A 21,909-nucleotide genomic window follows, 5' to 3' on the forward strand; every position below is an offset into this window, starting at 1 on the left:
TCTCCGAATGTTGTAGAGCATGAACCTACAGGATCGGGTCACCGCCTTGATGTTAGCGGAGAACGACAGGGTGTTGTCCAGGGTCACGCCAAGGCTCTTCGCACTCTGGGAGGAGGACACAACGGAGTTGTCAACCGTGATGGCGAGATCATGGAACGGGCAGTCCTTCCCCGGGAGGAAGAGCAGCTCCGTCTTGCCGAGGTTCAGCTTGAGGTGTACATCTTTGCATGTGTCTCTTTGTCTAAATTAGCTCTGAACCTTTCATGGGCCCTGTTGTTAGGGAGAGACCTGGCGTACTAAATGTTACGCTGGAATGATTTATTTCTTTAAAGTTTAATTCTGAATGCTGATAACACTTAAGGTCAGTGCTGCAGCATATCAATGGACTTTTTGCCTAGTCTTAAAAAACGATTTGCATATCATAGCAATGAAAATCCCACCCACACACAAAAATAAACCTTTAAAAGGTTGGCATCCATCTTCTTATCCCATAAATGCAAGTGTGCTACTGGTTACCACCTACTGAACATGTACTAAATGAAAATATTCCAAAGGTTGAGAAGCCTCACCAGAAACCTGCATGGCCTTCCCTCTCTGACTCTCTGTTAGTTTGCTCCTCTCATAGAAAGCTCCATAGAGAGTTGACCTAAAAAGGAACACACATTTCACCTATTTGCCTGCAAACTGTGTCACGACAGTACTTTATACGTATGGGTGGCATTTACAGTGAAGTATTTAAAATGGTATAGCAGGAGTCCGACTGTGCTGATTCTACAGAGGACATAGGATGACACTATCCCTCTTGTGGCATCATCAGGTATTGCACCCAGGCCACTTCTGCTCCAGAAAATGTATGTAAACTAACCTAATGTGAAATGTGACCACGCGGTCATAACATTACAGACCATGAGCCAGCGTAACAGATGGTGCCAGAGTAGACTTGTGGGCTTGTGTGTGTCTGACACACGGTGGACAGACTAAAAGCCCCCGTTGACATGTACCTATCTTGTGTGTGCTGAAGCAGCAGGATCTTCAGGTTAGAGGGCAGCTCTCCCAGGAGACTCAGGTGACTTGGGTTGATGGTCAGGTGGCTGTAGGCCTGGGCACGGATTTGATACATGCTGATACATTTATACTGAGTACATTATTTATGTTGATACATAATTGAAATGGCAACTGCAAATAAATACTTTATCCAAAGCTTGTAATGAACACACTCTTAAGGGCAATTAGCCAGCTAAGAAAGATGGATACACCACAGAGAGACCACATGGCATTCAATGTGTGAAACAAAACAAGGCATATTTAATATATTGCATTACATTTATGAGGAACCAGTAATGGGGGTTCAAGTGTATCTCTATGGTGCCTAGAAAACATATGTTGTATTGAGGGTGTTTTGTGGGACGGTACCTTGGAGAGGCCATTGAGTGAGTCCTCCACTCCCTTCAGCAGACTAGTGGGGGTCTCCTCCTGTGAGGGGAGCAGGTTCCTGTGTAGGTTGAGTAACGTAGAGAGCTGGGACACACGAGTGTCAGTGCAAGCAGATCTTAGAATGTCAGCCATCATAGCAGTGCAGGAGCAGCTCTGGGAATAGAGATTAACAGAGATGAGCAAAAGCACACAATCAATATCTGCTATAAGGGGAGTAGGGACACTAACACACAAACAGTTAGACTGTGACACACATTTTACAGTGACCAAAACAGCGTCTAACTACGCACACTTGCACACACACGTGCAGACACGCGGACATACACATGCATGTACACTGTACCTGGAGCAGGGCCAGGTACTGACCGGTGGCACAGGGGTCAAACTGGCCGTGACACTCCAGCATATTGAGACAGGCTTCTGAGAGGATGGAGCTGGGGAGTTTGTGTTGGAGGGAGAGGCTGATGGCCTGGGCTAAAGTCTCACTGGCCTGAGCCAGCAGCTGCTGGGCAGAACGTTTTCTCCTCTGGAATACACACGCACACGGGCGCGCGCGCACACACACACAGAGAGAGAGAGAACACAAGTAGCTACAAGTTGTGTATGCCAACATGCTATCATTATGCCACTTGCTATTCATCTATTGCACCAACTTCAGAGTTACATTTCTGGATGGACTTGACATTCTTAGGTTACTTTTAATATAATCTCTCGTGGACAGATGAAACTGCGAGAATCTGTCAAAGCGCACGTAGAATTATGTGATTACGAGCAACAGTAGTTCCTGGTTTGGGGTTTTCGTCATTGATTATTTGGACGAATCAGGATTGGGCGGTGCTTAAACTTGTGCTGTGATTTTCAAGCCCGTGTGCGGATGATAAACAGTTTCCACTAGATTCCACAGCCACAAAGTCAAAATTGGCTGTATCGTAAAAATTAATGAAAACAAAAATGTCCTTTTTGGCCATGATAAACACGGGTGAAATTAGCGGAAGGGAGGGGTTTGGCCGAGAGTTTCCGTTTGCGAGGGAGGAGACTTCGCTTCCTTCCTTTGCACAAAGGTAATCACAATTGTTAACAGCATTCCCCCCAGAAGTAAAACAGGAAACTACAAACTTTAATGAGATAATTTTTACTTCTGGGTAACCAAGATTACTTTTAAAATAAAGACTATCTGTCTTTTACAATAAATAAAGACTAGCCAAGAACGTGACTTCTGTTGAAGATAAGATAGACTAGGCTTTGTCTAAAGACACCAGATTAAAGTGGAGGAAAGGTTCCAGGTAGACTATACAGTACCTGCAACTCAGCACATTTGGCTGTGTAATGTCTGGGCTCCGTTCTGCTTGATTCTCGGCCATTCTCTCCGGTTAACTCCTCCTCCTCCTCCTCCTCAGGGCTGGCTTTAGACTCTGACTGGTCCTCCTCCTGTTCATAGAATCAAGATTAGTTTACAATCTGGTCATGAACGCTGACAATTGTTTTTGAGCTCTTAGATTTTTGTGAAGAGGAATGACATCTCTAAAAGTCACTTTGAGCCCCCCTAAAAGTCAATTTTAGTCAATTTTTACTGTTTTTGGTAATGTCTGTCAGAGTGTCCGTACCAGGTTGTGTCCATCCCAGAGGGTGAAGGGGTAGAGCGGGTCTCTCTGCATGGCTAGCAGCCTCAGGCACTTCCCCATCAGGCTCAGAGAGCTGGCTCTGGTCTCCACACAGCCCAGGGACAGGAAGTTGACCGTGGCCAGCTGGCTCAAAGCCACCTGCCCCAGGGTCCTCCCTGTAGATATCCACTCCTACAGAGGGAACAAAGGGGAGGGGGTGGTTAGAGGGGGCCACAGAGGAAATGGAGGTATGTATAAAGGAAGAAATTCTGCGGCACACCTAAAATGTCCCTATTCATTTATTTAGTGGTAATGACCTGCATCTCATCTGATCCATACTGCAAATCATCTATTTTCTGTGACAAAAGTTGAGAGATTAAATAGGGTTTATTTGAAATATTTTCATAGTTTTGATTGTTCCTTACTCATGATAGTTAATTTGTGTGTACCCCTGTAAGAGCGTCCCGCGAATCTGCACCAAGAAGAAAATGTAGCTCTGATAAAATAGGTCTTTAGTTTTGAACGGTTTGGGCTACAAACGAGCGGTTTTCTGCATTATAAAAGGTGCAACCACGGACACAAAGTCATGTTCTGTTTGTTTCTATGGCAGGGCTGTGGTATAGCTAAGCCCAGAGCCATGTATTAAGAAATAAATGACTCTGCATAAACCTAAATCAGATTTGCCTGTGCTAATGGTTTTCACAGAAGAAAAATGATACAAATGACTTTGCTGGTGATGCACGCCCCTCAAATGATACAAATGTAACAACAGCCTGAGCACACTGGACTTGAAACAACGATACAGTTGTAACCATGTGCCATTTAATGTATTATCTGACTGGCACTAGTGCTCCCAAGTCTAAATTCCATGTGCATTCCACAGGTCACATTTATAAGTGAGTTGGGAAACACTGCACTAGGTAGGCCTAATCCTTATTCCAAAACCTACTTGGACTTCTTCTAATGGAGGAGCTTCTCCCTCCCGTGTACACATTTCGGGAATTTCAAGACAAACACAAACTCCTCCAAATCAAAAGCACATTGGTTTAATGAATTGTCTTGGTTGCAGAAGAAGGGCCATTTCTCAACAAAAAAACCTTAAAGGTTGTAGCTACAGGACAGATCTTACTCTTAGTGAGATCTCGCTTAGTTTTTTCAAGGGGGAGCTGATATTACGGGGAGCAGCAACAGAGAGAAACAACATGAAGCGAGTCATCCAGCAATAAGCTTAATCACTGCCAGTATTGATCAGATCAGCCCCATAAATAGTGGTGGAGATTTCACTTTGGGAGAAAAGCCCTTTACTATCAGACAGACATGATTGCGCTCCTCCCACAGAACTACTGAAGATCGACCAGAGGAGTGTGTGCTCTGCAGTCTGCATGCCCATATCCCACGAGGCCTCCTCTGTCTGAGCTTAATCATCAGCTTCACACATAAATATTAGATCGAAAATGTTCAATTCAAAGCGCTAGTTGATGCAATCGGCAATCTCCTATCCCGCTCTCACAAGTCAGGCATTGACTTGTATTAATCCTCCCAGAATTGAGGAAATAGTTTTGTAACTGTGTAGGCTAGTAGTTTTCTTTAGCTATGTTTATCCACCAGTCCCAAATTGCTCCTTATCCCTCCCCCTTGGCACTAATTCCTTGATGTTAGCATGTCTGAAGAGGCTGTATAGGTGTAGTGGTAAAGCTTCCACCATATTACTTTCACCTTACAGATCTGCAAACATTGAAGGGGTAATTAGGGCCAAGGGGAGGGGTACCGATCGCATTGACACTGGCTTAAGCCCCGTTTCCATTGGGACTTTGAAGTCAACCCAGGTTGGGCTGGCCTTGGTGGGCTAGGTCAAATTTCCACTGCCTCCAGAAATGATGTAATGTTGCTAGGTAGCCAACATGTAACTGCAGCTAGCTTTGCTAATGTTGCTAGCTAGCAAGAAGAAGAATTTAATTCACCCTCACCATGCTGTAACTAACGTTACCCCATACTCCTGCCAGTGCCTTACAGACTCCGAGCCATGAATTTAGCTTGCTGACGTTAGCTAGCTAGCTAAATGGTTAGCGTCGTCGCTAGCATAACAGACTACTGCAGTACTGCTTGTCCATGTGCTAGCTAACAGCAACAAGCTCAGACGAGCTAGCTAAACGTTGTGTCAGCTTCCAGCAATGATCAGCTTGGTGGTTGCATAGTAACGGCATCACCAGCCCCAATTTTAAGTGCCAGTGAAACGGGGCTTGACGGTCTATGGCCATGTCCGAAATCTGTCTTGTCTACTACTAAATTACATACTGTGTACTAATAGCACTACATACTATTTAGAACGTACTGTTTAGTAAAAACGTATGCAACAAATATCAACATACTACTCATTCATACTGAATGCGCGTTCGCGCTTGTTCGCTGCCATTTGTTCCTTCTTTTTTTTGTTGAGCGTATCCCCTATTCTGATTATCAACCAGTGGCGGCTGGTGAAAAATATTCTCGGTGGGGCTGTGCCATACTTTTTTTTTCCTGTAACCATCGCGATATATTTTAACACAAACTGCAGGACAGCAGTGCTCAGTGAAACATTCAGTAATTATTTAATGCCAATATTAAAAAGTTGAGGCATTCTTACACAAAAACATATTACACAAACCCAAGCCTTTCATTTGCATTTAAAGTGAACTTTTCACCATTGGTAGTAAACAGGCAACGCAACAGGCATGCTGTCAGAACAGAGTGGAAAGTGGACAATAACATGAAATTATTATAAAGTTTATAGGAAATCTTACACTGTATAAAAGGATGTATAATATAGAAATGGATATCAAGTGGATGAACTCAAACCTTTGACTGGAAGAATAGCATACAGTATTTTATGATCATACTAAATGTGACTAATTGTTAATGTGCTCCAGAACTGCAACAATTAATTGATACAAAACAACATATATACAGTAATATTAGCAAAGACACTATTAAGACTTTCTAGAGTACCATATATAACTGGATTTTTTATGCTAAGGTCAACTATATACAAAGAAACATGCGGCCAGAGCTGCTCTGTGTGTGTGTGTCTGTCATCTTATTTGTACAGGAATTTTGCCCGTCTGTCCTTCTGAGTGGCAAACCTCTCAATGACCCTTTGATTAATGTCAGGAATGTCCCTGACAAGTTTCTTCTCCATGGAGAGCATGGCCAGAGCGTTCAGGCGATCCTGTGTCATGCTGTTTCTCAGGAAGGTCTTGATCCTTTTCAGTGTAGAGAAGCACCTTTCTGACTCAGCAGTTGTCATGGGTGTGGTGATGAGGATCTTGAGGAGGCTGGCAGTCTCTGTGAAAGTGCTCTGAAGGTTGTTCTCCATGAAGAACTGGTACAGGGGCACTGCACCACTACAAGCCTTGAACTCACTGTTCTCATAGATGAGGGACAGTTCGGTTTTGAGCTTGGCCTTGTTCAACATGGGGTACGCCTCCACGGTTGTTTCAAGCGCTGTATCGGGGAACTTCACACTGTGTTGTGGGAACAACTCTCCGTGCAATAGTGTTGCGCTGATGAGGTGCTGGGTGAAGGAGAACCTCTCTTTGGCATGACTCAGGATGGTATCACATACCTGTAAAAGATACATCATCAGCTTTAATTTGCAATTAAGCTATTTTGATGCAAGTGATCCTGACTGACACATGCCTATGTCCAACTCAAGTATATGATTACCAAGGTGCTGATTGTTCAGGGTTTTGGCTACATACTACCAGGCCTGAAAAAAGTTCTAGGGGGAAACACTGACAATTACATCACAACTTACCTCTATAGCCAACCTCTGTTGTTCTCCTGGTCCCAGCATCCTCCGTCGCTTGATGGGCTGTTGCTGCTCGTCAGATGCGCTGTCCCCACACAAAGAGGGAATTGAGGCCCTGGGTCCAAAAAATAAAGTTTAATTTGATAACTTGCAATCAGACTTCTTAACTCACTGTAATTCCCCCTCAACACACAACCAGTGACTTTTATATATATATATATATATATATATATATATATATATATATAGACAGACAGACAGACAGACAGACAGACAGACAGACAGATAGTGTGTATATACACACAAACTATGTCTAGTAACTGCTTTTAACCTGTGATGTACATAATTAACTGATGTTATTACGTTTTAAAGCCTTTTTCTATTACATTTGTGAGAGGGATGCAACATCATTTTGTTCTGCTGTGCACTTAGCAATAAAGTTAATCTTCAATAACAACTAGGCCTCTTCTAGAAATTGACCTGGTGGACACCTGAATAATTATTACAAACTGTGTAGTACTTTCCTGCATTATTATCAACGTCTGATTGTGTCTTCTCTTTCCTTTTAAAATACTAAAACAAATATAATTGTGACGGCTCTATGATAATCACTCACTTTGATGACCAGACACATTTAGGCTTTTAAACTGTTGTAAGTGAACTATTCATCTTTCTAACAACATCTTTATCAGCCAATAGTAAATATAGTTATTTACCTGATTGTTAGCATGCTGTCTGTGAACCTCTGGACAAGTGCTTTAATGAAGACAGGGTCGATGTTCCTCTTCTGCAGCTGGCTGAAAAGCATGTCCACATTTGGCATGATCTTGTGGAACAGTGCCAGGAAAAAACAGAAAGCCTCGTCTTCGAGCATCCTCACAAAGCCCCCCGCCTCTCTGACAGTCGGGGCATCAAAGTTCCCAGAGTCTCTGATGGTCTGGAAACACGTTAGGAGGTCATCCCTGTACTCGTACACAGTGTTTACAGCGCGACTGTGGAAGTTCCACCGTGTTGTAGAGGCTCTGGGGAGTCTATGCGCAACCACTTCGTCAAGCACGGTGGTTCGCTTGGGAGACCTGGAGAAGAAAGCAGAAAATCCTGCAAGGTCGGAAAAGAAAGTGCCGATCCTGGGGATGCGTGAAGTAGCCTGCTGCATGATGAGGTTCAGCTGATGTGCATAGCAGTGGACGTAGTGCGCATTTTCGTACACATCCACTATTTTACGCTGCACTCCGCCGGTGGCTCCCCTCATCACACTTGCTCCGTCGTAAGCCTGGGCAATAAGTTTGGCCTTTTGTCCATGTGAGAGTATGGTGCTGAGCCTCTCCAGCAGCGCTGTAGCGATGGTGTCGGCGGTTGCGTTCTCGATCAAAATGAACTCGAAAAAACGCTCTTGGACGTTACTTTTAGCATCGATGTAGTGTATCACAAGGACCAACTGGCAGTGGGTGGAAACGTCAGTCGTCTCGTCAGCTTGAATGGCGATAAAATCAGCACTCTTTACTTCCTCCAGGATGTAATCCTTAAGCACTGACAGCATACAGTCCAACAGCTCGTTCTGTATCGTCTTTGACGTGCCCTTAAAAACGGTAGCTGTCTTCAGGTGCTCCTCCAGCACACTGTCGAGGGAGGCAACAAAATCCACTAAGCCCCGGAAAATGCCGGGGTTGTCCGAGGAGTCAGTCTCCTCGTGCCCACGCAAGGCCAACTCAAAAGCCCCACAGAACTTCACACAATCGATAATTTTGGATAGAATGTGCCTGTTTTTATCCACCTCCTCATTGTGTTTCCTCACCGCAATCCTGTGGCCGTCATCCAGCTGCGTAGCAATGTTCACCCTTCCTAATACAGCTAGCTTTACAGAGTTGTCCATGTGTGCCCTGGTGTTCTCATGTTTCTTTACCTTCTCTGACAGGTGCTTCATATCCCTCACTCCGGTACCTGTCCATGCTGAATCTGACCCCGTCGTTTTAAAAAGCAAGCACGGAAAGCAAAATAAAGCATTAGCATCAGTGCACCCAGCTAGCCAAGCCTTCCTGGTGTACCAGCTACGGGAGAAGCCGCGCATATACTGCTTCCCTTTCTCGCTAGCCTGCTGTCTGATTGAGAGGTCAGGTTGATCTGGGCCCAGCTCTTTCACCCGAACTTTCTCTGACAAAGTTCTCCTCTCAAACGGATCTTGGAGGAGAGATTTCACCGAGTTAGGGTTGGGTCTTGGAGGAGTAACGTTTGCGCTCGCCATTGTCGTCTAGTAAAAATGGCGCCACTGGAGCCCGGTCCTTATTTTATCAGGGGCGAGCTTGGGGCGATAAAATAATCGCCCTCCTTGGATTCGATTTAAGATCGCTGATTGGCTACATTTTATGTCATACATTCATATCTTAAATTAGCAATTGGCTTAACTGCTACGTAGACCCGCCTCCTCGGGGCACTTTCTGTATCGCCCAGAGCTGACGAGGCGTTTGACAGGCAGAGGAAAGGTTGCGAATATGATTTTCTATCATATCTTACACATATTACTGTGTGCATTCCATATTTCAAACACACAAATATTGACATACTGATGTTTTTATTATTATTATTATTATTTTTATTTATTTTTTATTTTATTTTTTAAAATAATTTTATTTAAGGGGGCGGCGCCCTAGCGCCCTCTATCGGCCAGCCGCCACTGTTATCAACTGTTGTCAAACACAAGTGAGTGTGAAAATATGATTCTCTTCCTCAGTGTGCAGCGAATTCTACTTGATGAAAAGCGAAATGAGTATGACATCCTGGTATTTAAAGCGTAAAACATTTTAGAAAGGTCACATACTATAAAACGTTCAATTTTCGCATACCCAAAAAGCCTACTATTTAGAACACAAGTATGGATATTCGGACACAGCCTCTTGTCTATGCCCTTACCTGCTCTACAGAGCCGAGGTCTGGTGTATTGCGTACAAACTCCTCAATGGTTCTCTCCACAGAGGCTTTCCTGTCTTGGGCCAGGGCTAGTCTGTTCTCCTCAGCACACACCTGTTCCAGCATGCCTAAGGACAGCTCAGCCAGAGCCAGTCTGACCCGCAACAGCCTCCTCATGGCTGGGAGAGACAGGGGCTGACACTGTGGAAGGTACAGAGGGCAGAAAGAGAGATAGAAAGAGACAGAGAGAAAGAAAGACAGACAGACACGTTACAACAACAAGCACACACGCACAGACACCACTGTAAATGCAAATGCAAGAAGTGAAATGTCTTATTGGCCCCAGCTCATTTTTCAACCCAGTGCAAGATAGCTTTAAAAGCCTTAGATCTGAATTTGATTTCCTTTATAATGGAAAAGTTTATGAAGAAGATAAATGTATATCGATGTACATCTTCAGACTGAACAAAAGTGACACCTTCATTTACTACGTAATGAAAGGGAAGTTACCAAGAAATAAATGTAGATTGGGTCAAATGAACTCAAATCTTCCGTGACAAACTTTATATGCAATTTCCAGACACTCGTCTGGTTCCACGAGAGTAAATTAATTCATATACACTGCTGGTTTCATATTTGGTTTGTCATTTCCATGTAACTTATTGGGGCAGCAGCACCATCTGCTGAAAGCACAGGGCTACAGACAGTGAATCCTAAATGCAGAATTAGACCTTCAAACTAGATTGTATCTAGCTAACTGGATTCTTCTAGATTTCAGCAGGTGTTTTAATAATGAAGCAAGAGGCTATTTCAATGTCCTTTCATGATTAGATCAAGATGTACTTCAAATATGAACTGAGGTCTGGAGCAAATAGGTGGGTCCACCAGAGGCCACACACGTTCAGTAATGATTTGGCTGAGATCAGTTGCGACCCGTCATTCAGGGCAGGTGGGGCAGAGCCCCACATTTAGCATGTTATTTTGGCATTAATACGTGTCACATATCAGTTTGAAAACATGGTCTCTTTTTTGCTTTCTTGAGTAAGGCAGCTCCCAAATGCAGGGGTTTCAGCCTAGCTCAGTGCTTTCTGTGGTGGTGAGGCAGACAGCGGAAAATACGGAGCGTATGGGATGGTAATGTTCTCTAGTTGCGCCGTGATTGGCTCAGTGTTCTGTCACCTGTTTTAGAGAAATGTAATCATCGACTATTGTAAGAGCTTTCATTGTCTGCTTATACGCCCCCTTTATTTATCCTACGGTTCTGACTTGGTGTAAAGGGAGAACACTGTAAGAACGGCCCATGCTGAACAAATAGTTATATTGCCTCTTATCCGCTTGTCGTCCCCTTATGCCATAGTTTGTACATTTCAATTGTCAGTAGAAACCACATTTGTTTAAGCAAGTCAGCCATATCAGCTATGTTTTTTTTAAAGGCTGAATGAACTGTTTTGCTGCCAGACAAGGCTCCGCTGATAGCCAGGTGTAGCAGTGGTAACTCTGTTGGGACTCTGCAGTTGGGACTCTGCTGTTGGGACAGCTTTATGTAGGCCCTAACAGTTTGTGGGCACCGTTTGTCACCGTTATAGTGCAATTAATGTATTGTTTAGTGTTGTGTTGTGGCTTTGCTGGCATGCATCCACACATTTTTGTTTTTGTTTGCCCCACCAAGATTTACATGCTAGAATCACCACTGGCTGAGATACCATGGGCAGTAAGAAACCCCAGATTATGGCATTTTTATTGAGCGAGTATTAACAGGCAGATCAGGAGGTTTATCTTCTTTATAGGTATATTTATCTGCTTTATAATGAATGGTTCTCTCCTTTTTAGGAATTCCTTGTTCTATAATACAATAATCCATTTGGAAAATGTAACAATGTAGATCCCTAGTGAAACAAAGGGCAAAATTAATTCAATAAATAATTTAGCAGCACTGACTTGGACTTGGCAGCCCTGGGTCGACAGGAGTCCAAGCAGCGAATCAGCCTTTCTGACAAGCTATATATGGACTTTTCACAAGCAAATCTCAACCCTGCCAACATGTTCAGTTACTCTCTAAATAGAGTGTAATTTGTTTGCCATCTGCAAATGCTTTCAGTTCCAGGACAGATAGCCAGAACTCTGTTTTGAGGAACTGTAACAGCTGAGCAAAACAGGATTTGCAAATTCCATTACAATGAAGAACACTGCTGAGATATGGTTCCAATAAATGCGTTCTGGCCTACCGAGTGGCGCAGCGGTCTAAGGCACTGTATCGCAGTGTTGTGGCATCACTACAGCCTAGCCTGGGGTTCGATTCCAGGCTGTGTCATTACCGTCCGTTACCGGGAGTCCCATAGGGCGGTGCACAATTGGTCCAGCGTCGGCTGGGTTAGGGGAGGGTTTGGCCAGGGGTGCTTTACTTGGCTCATCGCGCACTAGCAACTCCTTGTGGCGGGCCGGGCACCTGCAGGCTGACTTCGGTCGTCTGTTGAACGGTGTTTCCTCCAACACATTGGTGCAGCTGGCTTCCGGGTTAAGCGAGCGGGTCATAAAAAGCGCGGTTTGACGGGTGATGTTTCGGAGGACGCATTACTTGACCTTCGCCTCTCCCGAGCCTGTTTGGGAGTTGCAGTAATGAGACAAGATCGTAATCACGAAATTGGTGAAAAAAGGTGGTAAAAATTACAGAATAAATAAAATAAATAAATAAACACGTTCTGTTTTCTGTTTCATACACACGTCATCCTTAGATCAGAATCTAACAGAATAACTTGACTCAAGCTGGTGGTGATGTTTAGTAAAATTACAACGGGTTTAAAAATAAGTCCAAAGTATTACCTAAGAGTTTGAACTGTATGGTATGTTCTGTTTGTGAGGTTCTGACTTGAAGGCTGATATTGGGAAGATATACAGTATGTGCTTTACCTCTTGTGATGGGAACAGGCTTTGGGCGTTCAGAACCACATGTTCCTGTGCGGAGACGGCTTGCTGCATGAAGGAGTAGGCATCCAGCAGGTGGCGCCGTTTCCCCTCATTGTCAGTGTGTTTAGCCAGTATCCTACAAAGCAGAACATGCTGTGAATGATTTGAAGCGGACCAACAGAGGAATAGTAGACAGGATGAATGAATGAATGATATTGATCCCAAATTGGATAGATCGTACTATGAGGTGTTGTGGTGATGTCTGACCTCAAAGCATGTGCGTGCTCCAGGAGAGCTTCGGCAGCTTGCTCTCTGTGGCCCAGTCGGAGGAACTCACTGGCGGTCTCTCTCAGGGTGTCACAGGCAGCCATGAGATTCTGCACTGACTGGGTGGACAGAGCCTCACTGGGCTCGACAGGGCTGGCTGCATGCACACGCTCCACCGCCCCTCTGAAAGACAGACATCACAGTGAGTCAGTGACATCTAGAGGTCTGCTTTGGTCACAGCAGAGGGGAGAACACTTGACACCAGGGCTTTTGATCCAACCCTGCAGTACCACACCTGATTCAAATATCAAACTAATCAAGGTGGTGAGTCTGACTCTGGACCATAACGTGATTTCCTGCGGGGCTGGATCGACAGCCTGCACAACTCAGAAGCTCTCCAGGACCGAAGTTGGAGAACACTAACAGCAAGAGCCTTACCTGCTCTCCAGAGACGTGATCAGAAACCTGAGATCAGGACCTCGGTTCCGCCTCTTTTCCAGCATCAATTTCAGGGCTACACAGCCTTGCTTTACTATTTGACTTGCCTGTAACGGGAGAGAGTGGTCACATTGAAAAGGACAAGATTTGCTTCAGAGGAGGTAAATGAGCTTCAATATAATAAAATAGAATAGAACAGAACAGTCTTGACCTTGGTGTCTGTATCCTGGCCCCTCTGGGCCACCGTAGCTATCACCAGGGCCAGGGTGAGCTTGTACCAGAAGTCCTCGTCACCTCCCATGCCTTGGGCCTTCTCTAGTAGTGCCAAGGCCTGAGAGTGGTTCTGTTCCTTACTGGCCAGGACGGCAAGAGAAAGCAGACTCCTCCCTACTGCAGCCTGATCTCCCAGCTCCTGAGCACACAATATAAGAATAAAACAGAATAAAAGTGAATTGCTTAATAATTGCTTAACTGTTATGACAAGAGCTTCACATACACATAAATAGGAGACACGTTTTAACCGAAACACAGAAACACTTCACAAAGATGCAGTGGACTACTTAGACAAATAATACCAAACTATTGACAAAATTACTCAAAATGAAAGAACTCACCTTAGCCACCAGATGGGCCTCTGCCAGTAGCTGTCTGGCTGGTTGGTACAGCCCCATACCAAGGCATATCTCAGCCTTATCAAGCCAGATATCCTGACTACACAGATCCCCACACTGTTTCCCAGACAGACGGATGTGGTCAACCTCAGACTTCTGTAAATGGAGAAATGGACAAAGGCAGCATTGTCAGAATTCTGATCCCTCAATTCTATTCAATCCCCAGGCCCTGCACCTCATGGAAAATATGGAATTATGGAATGAACTCAATAGGTTAGGTCTGAACATACTGTAAATCTAAAGGATTGTTAATGGGCTACAGATCTCTGGTTAAGGCAATGAGAAATTACAACCATTAATAATGCTCGCAAGATTGACATGAGTGATGGCCATATGAAATTTAATGACGCAACTAATTAAACTCTCATGAACCTGTGATAATGATGTGATATGAGTTTCACATTATGATAGTGCAGTTAGGACATAAATCCCTGTCTGCGTTTGACTGTAATCCACCTGTGCTGCTTGCCAATCATGCTTTCAACTATAATAAAAGTATAATCAAACTAAGAACTAGTTCAGTTATTCATTTCAGGGGTCATTTCGCTTTCTTTCTCTTAAATTCTAGGTCTATAAACACTTGCAGTGATAATACACCTTGTATGGTACAGAGATTTAGTCTCTCCTGCTTGGTCATTTCAGCTATGGCGCTTTGAAACTAACCTCATTGTCAGTTTTGCAATTATAATCCATATACAGGCTGTTTCTCTCTCTTTGTAAAGCTATAGCTTTGCGACACCTGCAATGAAATAATGAATGTACAGGAGATCAAAACAGGACAAAACACTAGTAACAGAGTAAGAGTAAACACTACAGATCCAATACAAATTAGTATTCAGTATGTACAGGAGCTGGTGGGAAAGAGTGGGGCACACATACTCCATTTGTTCCTGCTCATGGATACCAGTCAGGCTCAGGAGCTTCTCGTGGTACACTGTAGATGTCTCCATAACCAGCTGAGAACAGCTCCTCACAATTCTAAAACGTTAGAATAAGGACATAAATAAGAAAACTATTAGGTAATATTTCACAATAAATCAATGATTCTGCAATGGGCAGAATTTGGACAACACATTGACATAAATGTGGAAAAACTTTCATATTGAATGTTTAGCTCTATACCATTTTTCAATAATTGACAAGACAAAAGTAAAAGCAGTAGCCTTAACTAACATACTCTGAGTATACCAAACATTAGGACCTCCTTCCTAATATTGAGTTTAAAATTTTTTGTCTTGCCTATTCACCCTCTGAATGGCACACATACTGTACACAATCTCAATTGTCTCAAAGGCTTAGAAATCCTTCTTTAACCTGTCTCCTCCCCTTCATCTACACTGATTGAAGTGGATTTAACAGGTGACATCAATAAGGGATCATAGCTTTCTCCTGGATTCACCTGGTGGTCACTCTGTCATAGAAAGAGCAGGTGTTCTTCATGTTTTGCATGCACAGTTTCCTGGACACATATTAAGCCTAGTCCTGGACTGAAAAGCAAGGTAGATGGAGAATCTCCATTGAAAGTGCTTTTTAGTCCAGTATTAGCCTGGTATCTGGTAAAACGCCCCAGAGACTATTTCCAGTGAAAGTAGCAGTATTGCACCTGTGCACACACAGAAAGAATAAACTCTTGACGCCATATTGGCGTGCTTCACCTGAGACGGTAGAGGTCAGAGAGGCTTCTTCTGTCCAGCAGGTCATGGGCAATGACCTCAGCCAGGTGCAGTATGGGAAGAGTCAGGTGGGTGAGAGAGAGAGACTGCAGCTCTTTTACCAGAAGGTCCAGGAAGAACAAGCTCTGAGTCTGTAATCACCCAGACACAGGAAGAAAAGGAAGTAAATACATTACTTAATCATGACTCTTTTGTTTCATTAACATCATGCCTTTGTAATTAGTAATTGAATAAGTAGTTAAAGTGCAGGACAGTGGTTAAAGTTGATGTGTAGAACGTGTAGGACAAACTTTGAGCCATAGACAATAAGAACTTGTCTGTGGTGATACAGCTTGTGGAACAGAACAGAGAAAAAAATGCACTACAGTACAGCCTGATATCACATGAAGTGTTGGACTGGTCATCATTTAGCATATTTGACACTGTGTAGGACTGCACCATCTGAGCATGTTCTCATTTAATTTGTATGATTACCAAGCATAATTGTGTCACATAATACTATCATACTGTAGTGGCATAAGATAAATCAATCACATTTTAAATTTACATTTTAGTCATTTAGCAGACGCTCTTATCCAGAGCGACTTACAGTTAGTGAGTGCATACAGTTTCATACTGGTCCCCCGTGGGAATCGAACCCACAACCCTGGCGTTGCAAGCTCTACCAACTGAGCTACACAGGATTATCACTACATGTCTTTAATTTAAGCTTAATTTAATACACTTATTTTTCATCTCAACATTCTGATTTGCAACACAACATCCAACAAACAAATTATGACTTGTCAAGACGAGGATCAATATCTTGTCGATGTTTCCGGCTTTCAAGCCTTCGACCCTGAGCCGCCACGGCCAATTGAAACAGTCCCTGTTCCGATAATGACTCAAGGACATATTCATTAGGGACCAAAAGGAAGAAAACAGACTGAAATAGGGACAGACTACCTGAACTTGTCCATTTTCCGTTGCAAAACGTTTTGCTACGGTGTGCCCTAATGAATATGGCCCCATTGAGCTCTATGACAGAGGCAGTAAGAGAGAGCTTAGTGGTGCCTGCCTGTTTGCTGATGCTGCGTTTGTTGATGCAGTGGGGGCTGGTGTCGAATCTGAAGGCCTGGCGGACCTCCTCGGGACAGTCGAACTGTGCCCACTCCTCTGGGCTGGAGGGCAACACATCATCCTGTGGCCTCCGGGCTTTGGGCTTCTCCTCAATAGGGGGTGGCTGTTTAAACACAGAAAAGCTCTGGTATTCCTTGGCATAATATTCATTCCTAATTGCTTTCAGCTGGCAAAAGTGTACAATTTAACTGTACAAATACTGTAAACTGCACATTGGCAAGACTGTACAATGGTAAAATAACATATCGTATTATTCATTACTTGTCATTTGCAATGCTATACAATGAGAAAACAACTAAAATAGCCATGGACTTCTCTCAAGAAGTCTGTCTGGGTTGTCAGGTCTACCTCTTTAGACTTTTTGCCTTTGTCCTTCTCCTTATCTTTGTCTTTTTTGGCTGTTGCAGAGGGACATGGCCGGGACGCTGGGACTAGAGGATTCTTCATCATCTCCCTGATTACCTCACGTGCAGTTGCCATGGACACCTGCGATGGGAGTGCAATGCTATCACTCGTCGTTTTGTTAAACGTAAATAAAAAAACAACAACTGAGAAACCATTTTGTGGCTTATACTGTATGCATCTGCTGGTATAAAACATAGTGAAATTACTGGATCGTGTTCAGTAGGCATGAAACGTAAAAGGTACTATCTGAACCTGTTGTCTATTACAAAATGTTTTGCTACGGTGTGCCCTCATGAACACAACTTAGGTGTGGTCGCTTTTAAAGGAGTCCCTACCTGCCAGATCTGCAGCACTAGGCTATAGGCCCTGAGTAGGTTCTGTTGGTGGTGGGGGGATGCCCTGTCCCCCATGGCGGCCAGCAGAGTGTGTGCTCTGACCAGGCTGTCCAGACGCCTCACCTCCCTGAGGTCAGAGAGACAGGGCCCAGACACCACCCCCTGCACCCCGATGTGGGACTGAACCTTCACTGGTATCAGCAATGTCCCTTCTCCCGACTCATCTGTAAGGAAGGAGGATACACACATAGGCCCCGATTCAGACTTAAGAAATGTACGCCTTCTTCTGCACGCCTTTCCTACGCACTTCTCAGTAGTTGGTATTCAGACTTACCTTATGCAGGTGCGTAACAGGCTTTGTAGGCATGGTTCCTTTGCACGCACCAAATAAATGTAATTCAACATCTGAAAACCCTCCCACTTGCCAACAGATTTTCTTGTGGAGTTTTCCTTCAATAGGTTTTTCAGTACATTTATCTAAAGCCATCCCTTTAAATTTGGGTACCTCTAGTTTGAATTTTCTCGACAGACTCACTAGAATATATGGAGAGAACGGTTCAGAATATTAGGGATCAATGAAAGAAAGCCATGTAAGCCTAAATACACGCATATTCGTCTCCTTTCAGCATCAATTGGTAGATTTAAAAATATTCTGATCTTGTATATTATTTAGGGTTAGAATGTATTTATGAATGAATAAGATTTGGAGAGCTTTACGCAGTAAATATATTGGTGAATCAAAAATACAGTGGTTTGATTCATCCTGAAGTTGCCATATTCAATTGTTCAATACATTAAATATTGGAAGGTCAGCATACAATAGGGGTTGAACAGTAGTCATAAATCTACCCTAATAATCCTCACTAATCATAGAACTGTGATGACAACGGTCATCATGAACCATGCGCTATGCTCCAGGTTTAAACTGCTATGTATGGTCTGCGTTCCATAATGACTCAAATAGGCTACATGTCCCAAATTATTGCACAACTTGTAATACGTTAGCCTAATATGATCCACTATTGCTAGCAATCCTAAGGAACAACCACACAAACGTGACAGATGAAATAAAGGTAAACTAACGATGTAATGGAATCATGCAAAATGTAAGGAAACTAACAAAAGTGAGAGTAATAAATGTATGTAGGGTTACTGACGGTGGCTACCGATAGTGGCTAATATTTAACACCATACTTTTTTTTTTTTTTTAATACAGTGAAAAGTCTGGCCATAATTAAAACATTTTAGAAATCATCAATCAACTTGGTAGGTTTGGCGCTATAGGCCTACTGTCATTTGCACATGGCTACAGAAGCCTATAGCTTTGGTCTCCAAATGTCATCCTTACAAGTGTTAAGGCCAGCATTTCATAAACTTCACTGTGGAAAAGGTGATATGTTGATATGCTTCAGTTTGCTGCCATATGACTGGTTTCACATTTGTCCCCAGCGATCATAAGGTAAAATAGATCTTAAACAATTGTAATTTATATTTACAATCCCCTTATCCAAACGGCTTACTCATTTACCTAGCTCTTATCAATTTGTAAATTACAGTGCATGGAGAATGGTGTTATTTCTATCAGAAAAAAATAAGTAGATGTTGTTCCACAGGTTGCTCGACCTTAATCATAATTTCATCGCGAGTAAAGGTGGTGGAATTATGAGGGAATAAAGTAAAAGTCAGAATACGGCGTATCTGTAGACACACCTCCACCACACCTTCATTTCTTAGATCTCCACCCCAAACTAATAGCAGGTGAATAGGATGCTATTCTCATGCTTAAGTTCAAGGTCAGAATACGCATAGAGAGAAAAGTGCATATAAAGGGAACTACGTTCCAGTTACGCATGCTTAACTCGGGTCGGAATTCCCCACATACTGTACACCTGGGTTCAAACACTATTTTAAATCTTTAAAATACTTTCCCATTTGCTCTGGCCTGTCTGTAGTGCTAGAGTGGCAGGGTTGCAGTTTTGAGACTATTATCTTGGGTCCAAGCAAGCTCAATCAACCTCTGCTAAAATATTTGAAAACATTTGAAATAGTATTTGAACCCAAGTCTGGTGTACATGTACAAGCACACACACACAGCATTCAACATACATGTGTAGACTCATCCCAAGAGAAATCAGTACCTCGTTGGGAATTCTCTCTCCTCGCCGGTTCTTTCAGTTTGCTACCCTTGGAACCAGTCTTCTCTATTAATTAAAATTAAAATTAAAAATGTAATTGTTTACTATTCTTCAGTAACTTAACAGACCTTTACATAGCAATCATACAAACACATAACAATGACAAGAAACATACCATTGCTCTCTTCCTGGTCTGTGATCATGTGCAGGAGGATGTCGATAGCCCACTGTATCTGGTGCTGGGCGTCAGCCAGGGGAAAGTTCTGACAGTACAGCCACTCCCCAAACTCCAACAGGTAATCCACCTTCTGCCACTGACTCTTCACACTCTACACAAACACAACAAACCCATAAGGTTCACCCATTCATAGCTACAGCATAAGCAGTGCACAGAGCCTGGCTGCAATAGCACTAAGCTTCCACTAGATGCTGCTAGAGTCCCTTAGCTCAATAGCGCCACTTGGATTCAGACCTGGCAAGGAAGTGCTGCAATCTTTCACACTTCGAAGAGCACACTGAATAACTGTATGTGTATGTATGTAAAGTAATCAACAGTGAAAATGCAAAATTGAATGTGTATGTCTGTGGTGTAGGTGTGTTTGTACATGAATGTGTCTTCACGTGTGTATATGTTTGTGCATGTGTGTGTGAATGTGTCTGTATTAGCAGAGGTGTGCCAACGAAAGGTTGCTTGTTCGATTCCCCGAGCCGGCAAGGTGGGAAAATATGCTGTTCTGCCCTTGAGCAAGCCAGCTAACCCCCTCAACAATTGCTCCCTGGGCTCCGATGACGTGGACCTAGATTAAGGCAGCCCCCCGCACCTCTCTGATTCAGAGGGGTTGGGTTAAATGCGGAAGACACATTTCGGTTGAATGTATTCAGTTGTGCAACTGACTAGACATCCCCTTTCCCTTTCCCTACCAGTAAAGAGGTAATGGCATTCTGGTAGCAGGCCAACTGCTGCAGCATCTCCCCAGAACACAGCGCCACTCGGTGCCACATGTGGGAGCAGTAGAGCTCCCCTTCATCCCGGAACTTCTGCATGTCCATCACCACACTCTCCCCCAGCCGGGCCCTCACCAGTACCCGGTGCTTGAACAGGAGCCTAGGGCACAGTCAGGGAGAGGACAAGCACAGTTTCACATTCTCATGCCCTTTTCACACCATCGTGCCAACCCAAACCATACTGGCTCAGACATTTTCTTTTCACATTGTCATTTCCAGTAACTATGTGGATCTGTAACCAGGCCAGCACAGTACAGCTTATCTTGGCTCAGTAGTGTGAAAAGGGTATCACATTCTCACACATGAGTAACTCCACAGAAATATGATCGTGATAATGGCCATGAAAAAGTTAAGTTTCATATTTCCTTTTCAAACATTGAAAAACTTGTGTGATGCTTTATTAAGGGCATCTCCTCCGGCTAAACTGTCAAGACCTAATGTTTTCATAACTATGGATTTTACACTCAAAAGCTGAAACAAACCACACACAAAAAACTAAATCATTTAAGAAGTAGATTTTACAAATCAAACATTTTAAGTTATACTCATTCACCCAATAAGGGTCAGGCTTTTTTGCTGAGGCTTCCATAATGATGGAATTGCCCATATCCAAAATATGACATTTCATAAAACACACATCTACCCACATACTTACTTATAACGTCATATTCATATCAAGGCATATTAACATGCACTCATGCATACAGCATGCACATGCATACAAATAAGCACACAGAAATGTGATGATGCCAGTGATAGGAAAGGTAAACAAAGTTACAGACACATGCATACGCACACATTGTGATATTGTTGTATGGTGGTATTAAACATTTTGTATTGTAGATATGTAGCAGTGTAATAATGTTATATGATGTTCTGTTTTATCTTTTGTTTTATATGTAATGTAAGTGCTTTAATATGTTTGGACCCCAGGAAGAGTCCGGGCGGCAGGTAGCTTAGTGGTTAAGAGCGTTGTGCCAGTAACCGAAAGGTCGCTGGTTCTAATCCCCGAGCCGACTAGGTGAAAAATCTGTCGATGTGCCCTTGAGCAAGGCACTTAACCCTAATTGCTCATGTAAGTCGCTCTGGATAAGAGCGTCTGCTAAATGACTAATATATAAAAATAAGAGTAATAGGCAGCAGCTAATGGGGATCCCTAAAAAATACAAATAGAAGTCCGCAGTCCTGTATAACCTTTTCCCTCCCTGCTCTCCTTTCACCCGTTCTCTCC

General features: G+C 43.3%; 1 protein-coding gene across 1 annotated transcript in view; it reads right to left on the minus strand.

Annotated features, from left to right (window-relative positions):
- Positions 1 to 21,909, minus strand: part of cfap46 (cilia and flagella associated protein 46) — a gene marked incomplete at its 5' end in the record, with an annotated part of 109,029 nt that overhangs the window by 43,575 nt on the left and 43,545 nt on the right. Inside the window, 21 exons of the mRNA XM_084165574.1 lie at positions 570 to 646; positions 1,002 to 1,099; positions 1,414 to 1,587; positions 1,778 to 1,960; positions 2,734 to 2,862; positions 3,039 to 3,227; positions 9,730 to 9,927; positions 12,634 to 12,766; positions 12,898 to 13,080; positions 13,336 to 13,442; positions 13,547 to 13,747; positions 13,950 to 14,102; positions 14,670 to 14,745; positions 14,886 to 14,984; positions 15,662 to 15,810; positions 16,737 to 16,901; positions 17,147 to 17,284; positions 17,539 to 17,762; positions 19,677 to 19,739; positions 19,849 to 20,002; positions 20,595 to 20,778. Coding sequence (XP_084021700.1) covers positions 570 to 646; positions 1,002 to 1,099; positions 1,414 to 1,587; positions 1,778 to 1,960; positions 2,734 to 2,862; positions 3,039 to 3,227; positions 9,730 to 9,927; positions 12,634 to 12,766; positions 12,898 to 13,080; positions 13,336 to 13,442; positions 13,547 to 13,747; positions 13,950 to 14,102; positions 14,670 to 14,745; positions 14,886 to 14,984; positions 15,662 to 15,810; positions 16,737 to 16,901; positions 17,147 to 17,284; positions 17,539 to 17,762; positions 19,677 to 19,739; positions 19,849 to 20,002; positions 20,595 to 20,778 — 3,077 coding nt within the window. The remainder of the gene's footprint in view (positions 1 to 569; positions 647 to 1,001; positions 1,100 to 1,413; positions 1,588 to 1,777; positions 1,961 to 2,733; positions 2,863 to 3,038; positions 3,228 to 9,729; positions 9,928 to 12,633; positions 12,767 to 12,897; positions 13,081 to 13,335; positions 13,443 to 13,546; positions 13,748 to 13,949; positions 14,103 to 14,669; positions 14,746 to 14,885; positions 14,985 to 15,661; positions 15,811 to 16,736; positions 16,902 to 17,146; positions 17,285 to 17,538; positions 17,763 to 19,676; positions 19,740 to 19,848; positions 20,003 to 20,594; positions 20,779 to 21,909) is intronic.

Source organism: Coregonus lavaretus (genome assembly GCF_964263955.1).
Source record: "Coregonus lavaretus genome assembly, chromosome: 1".
NCBI classification, from domain to species: Eukaryota; Metazoa; Chordata; class Actinopteri; order Salmoniformes; family Salmonidae; genus Coregonus; species Coregonus lavaretus.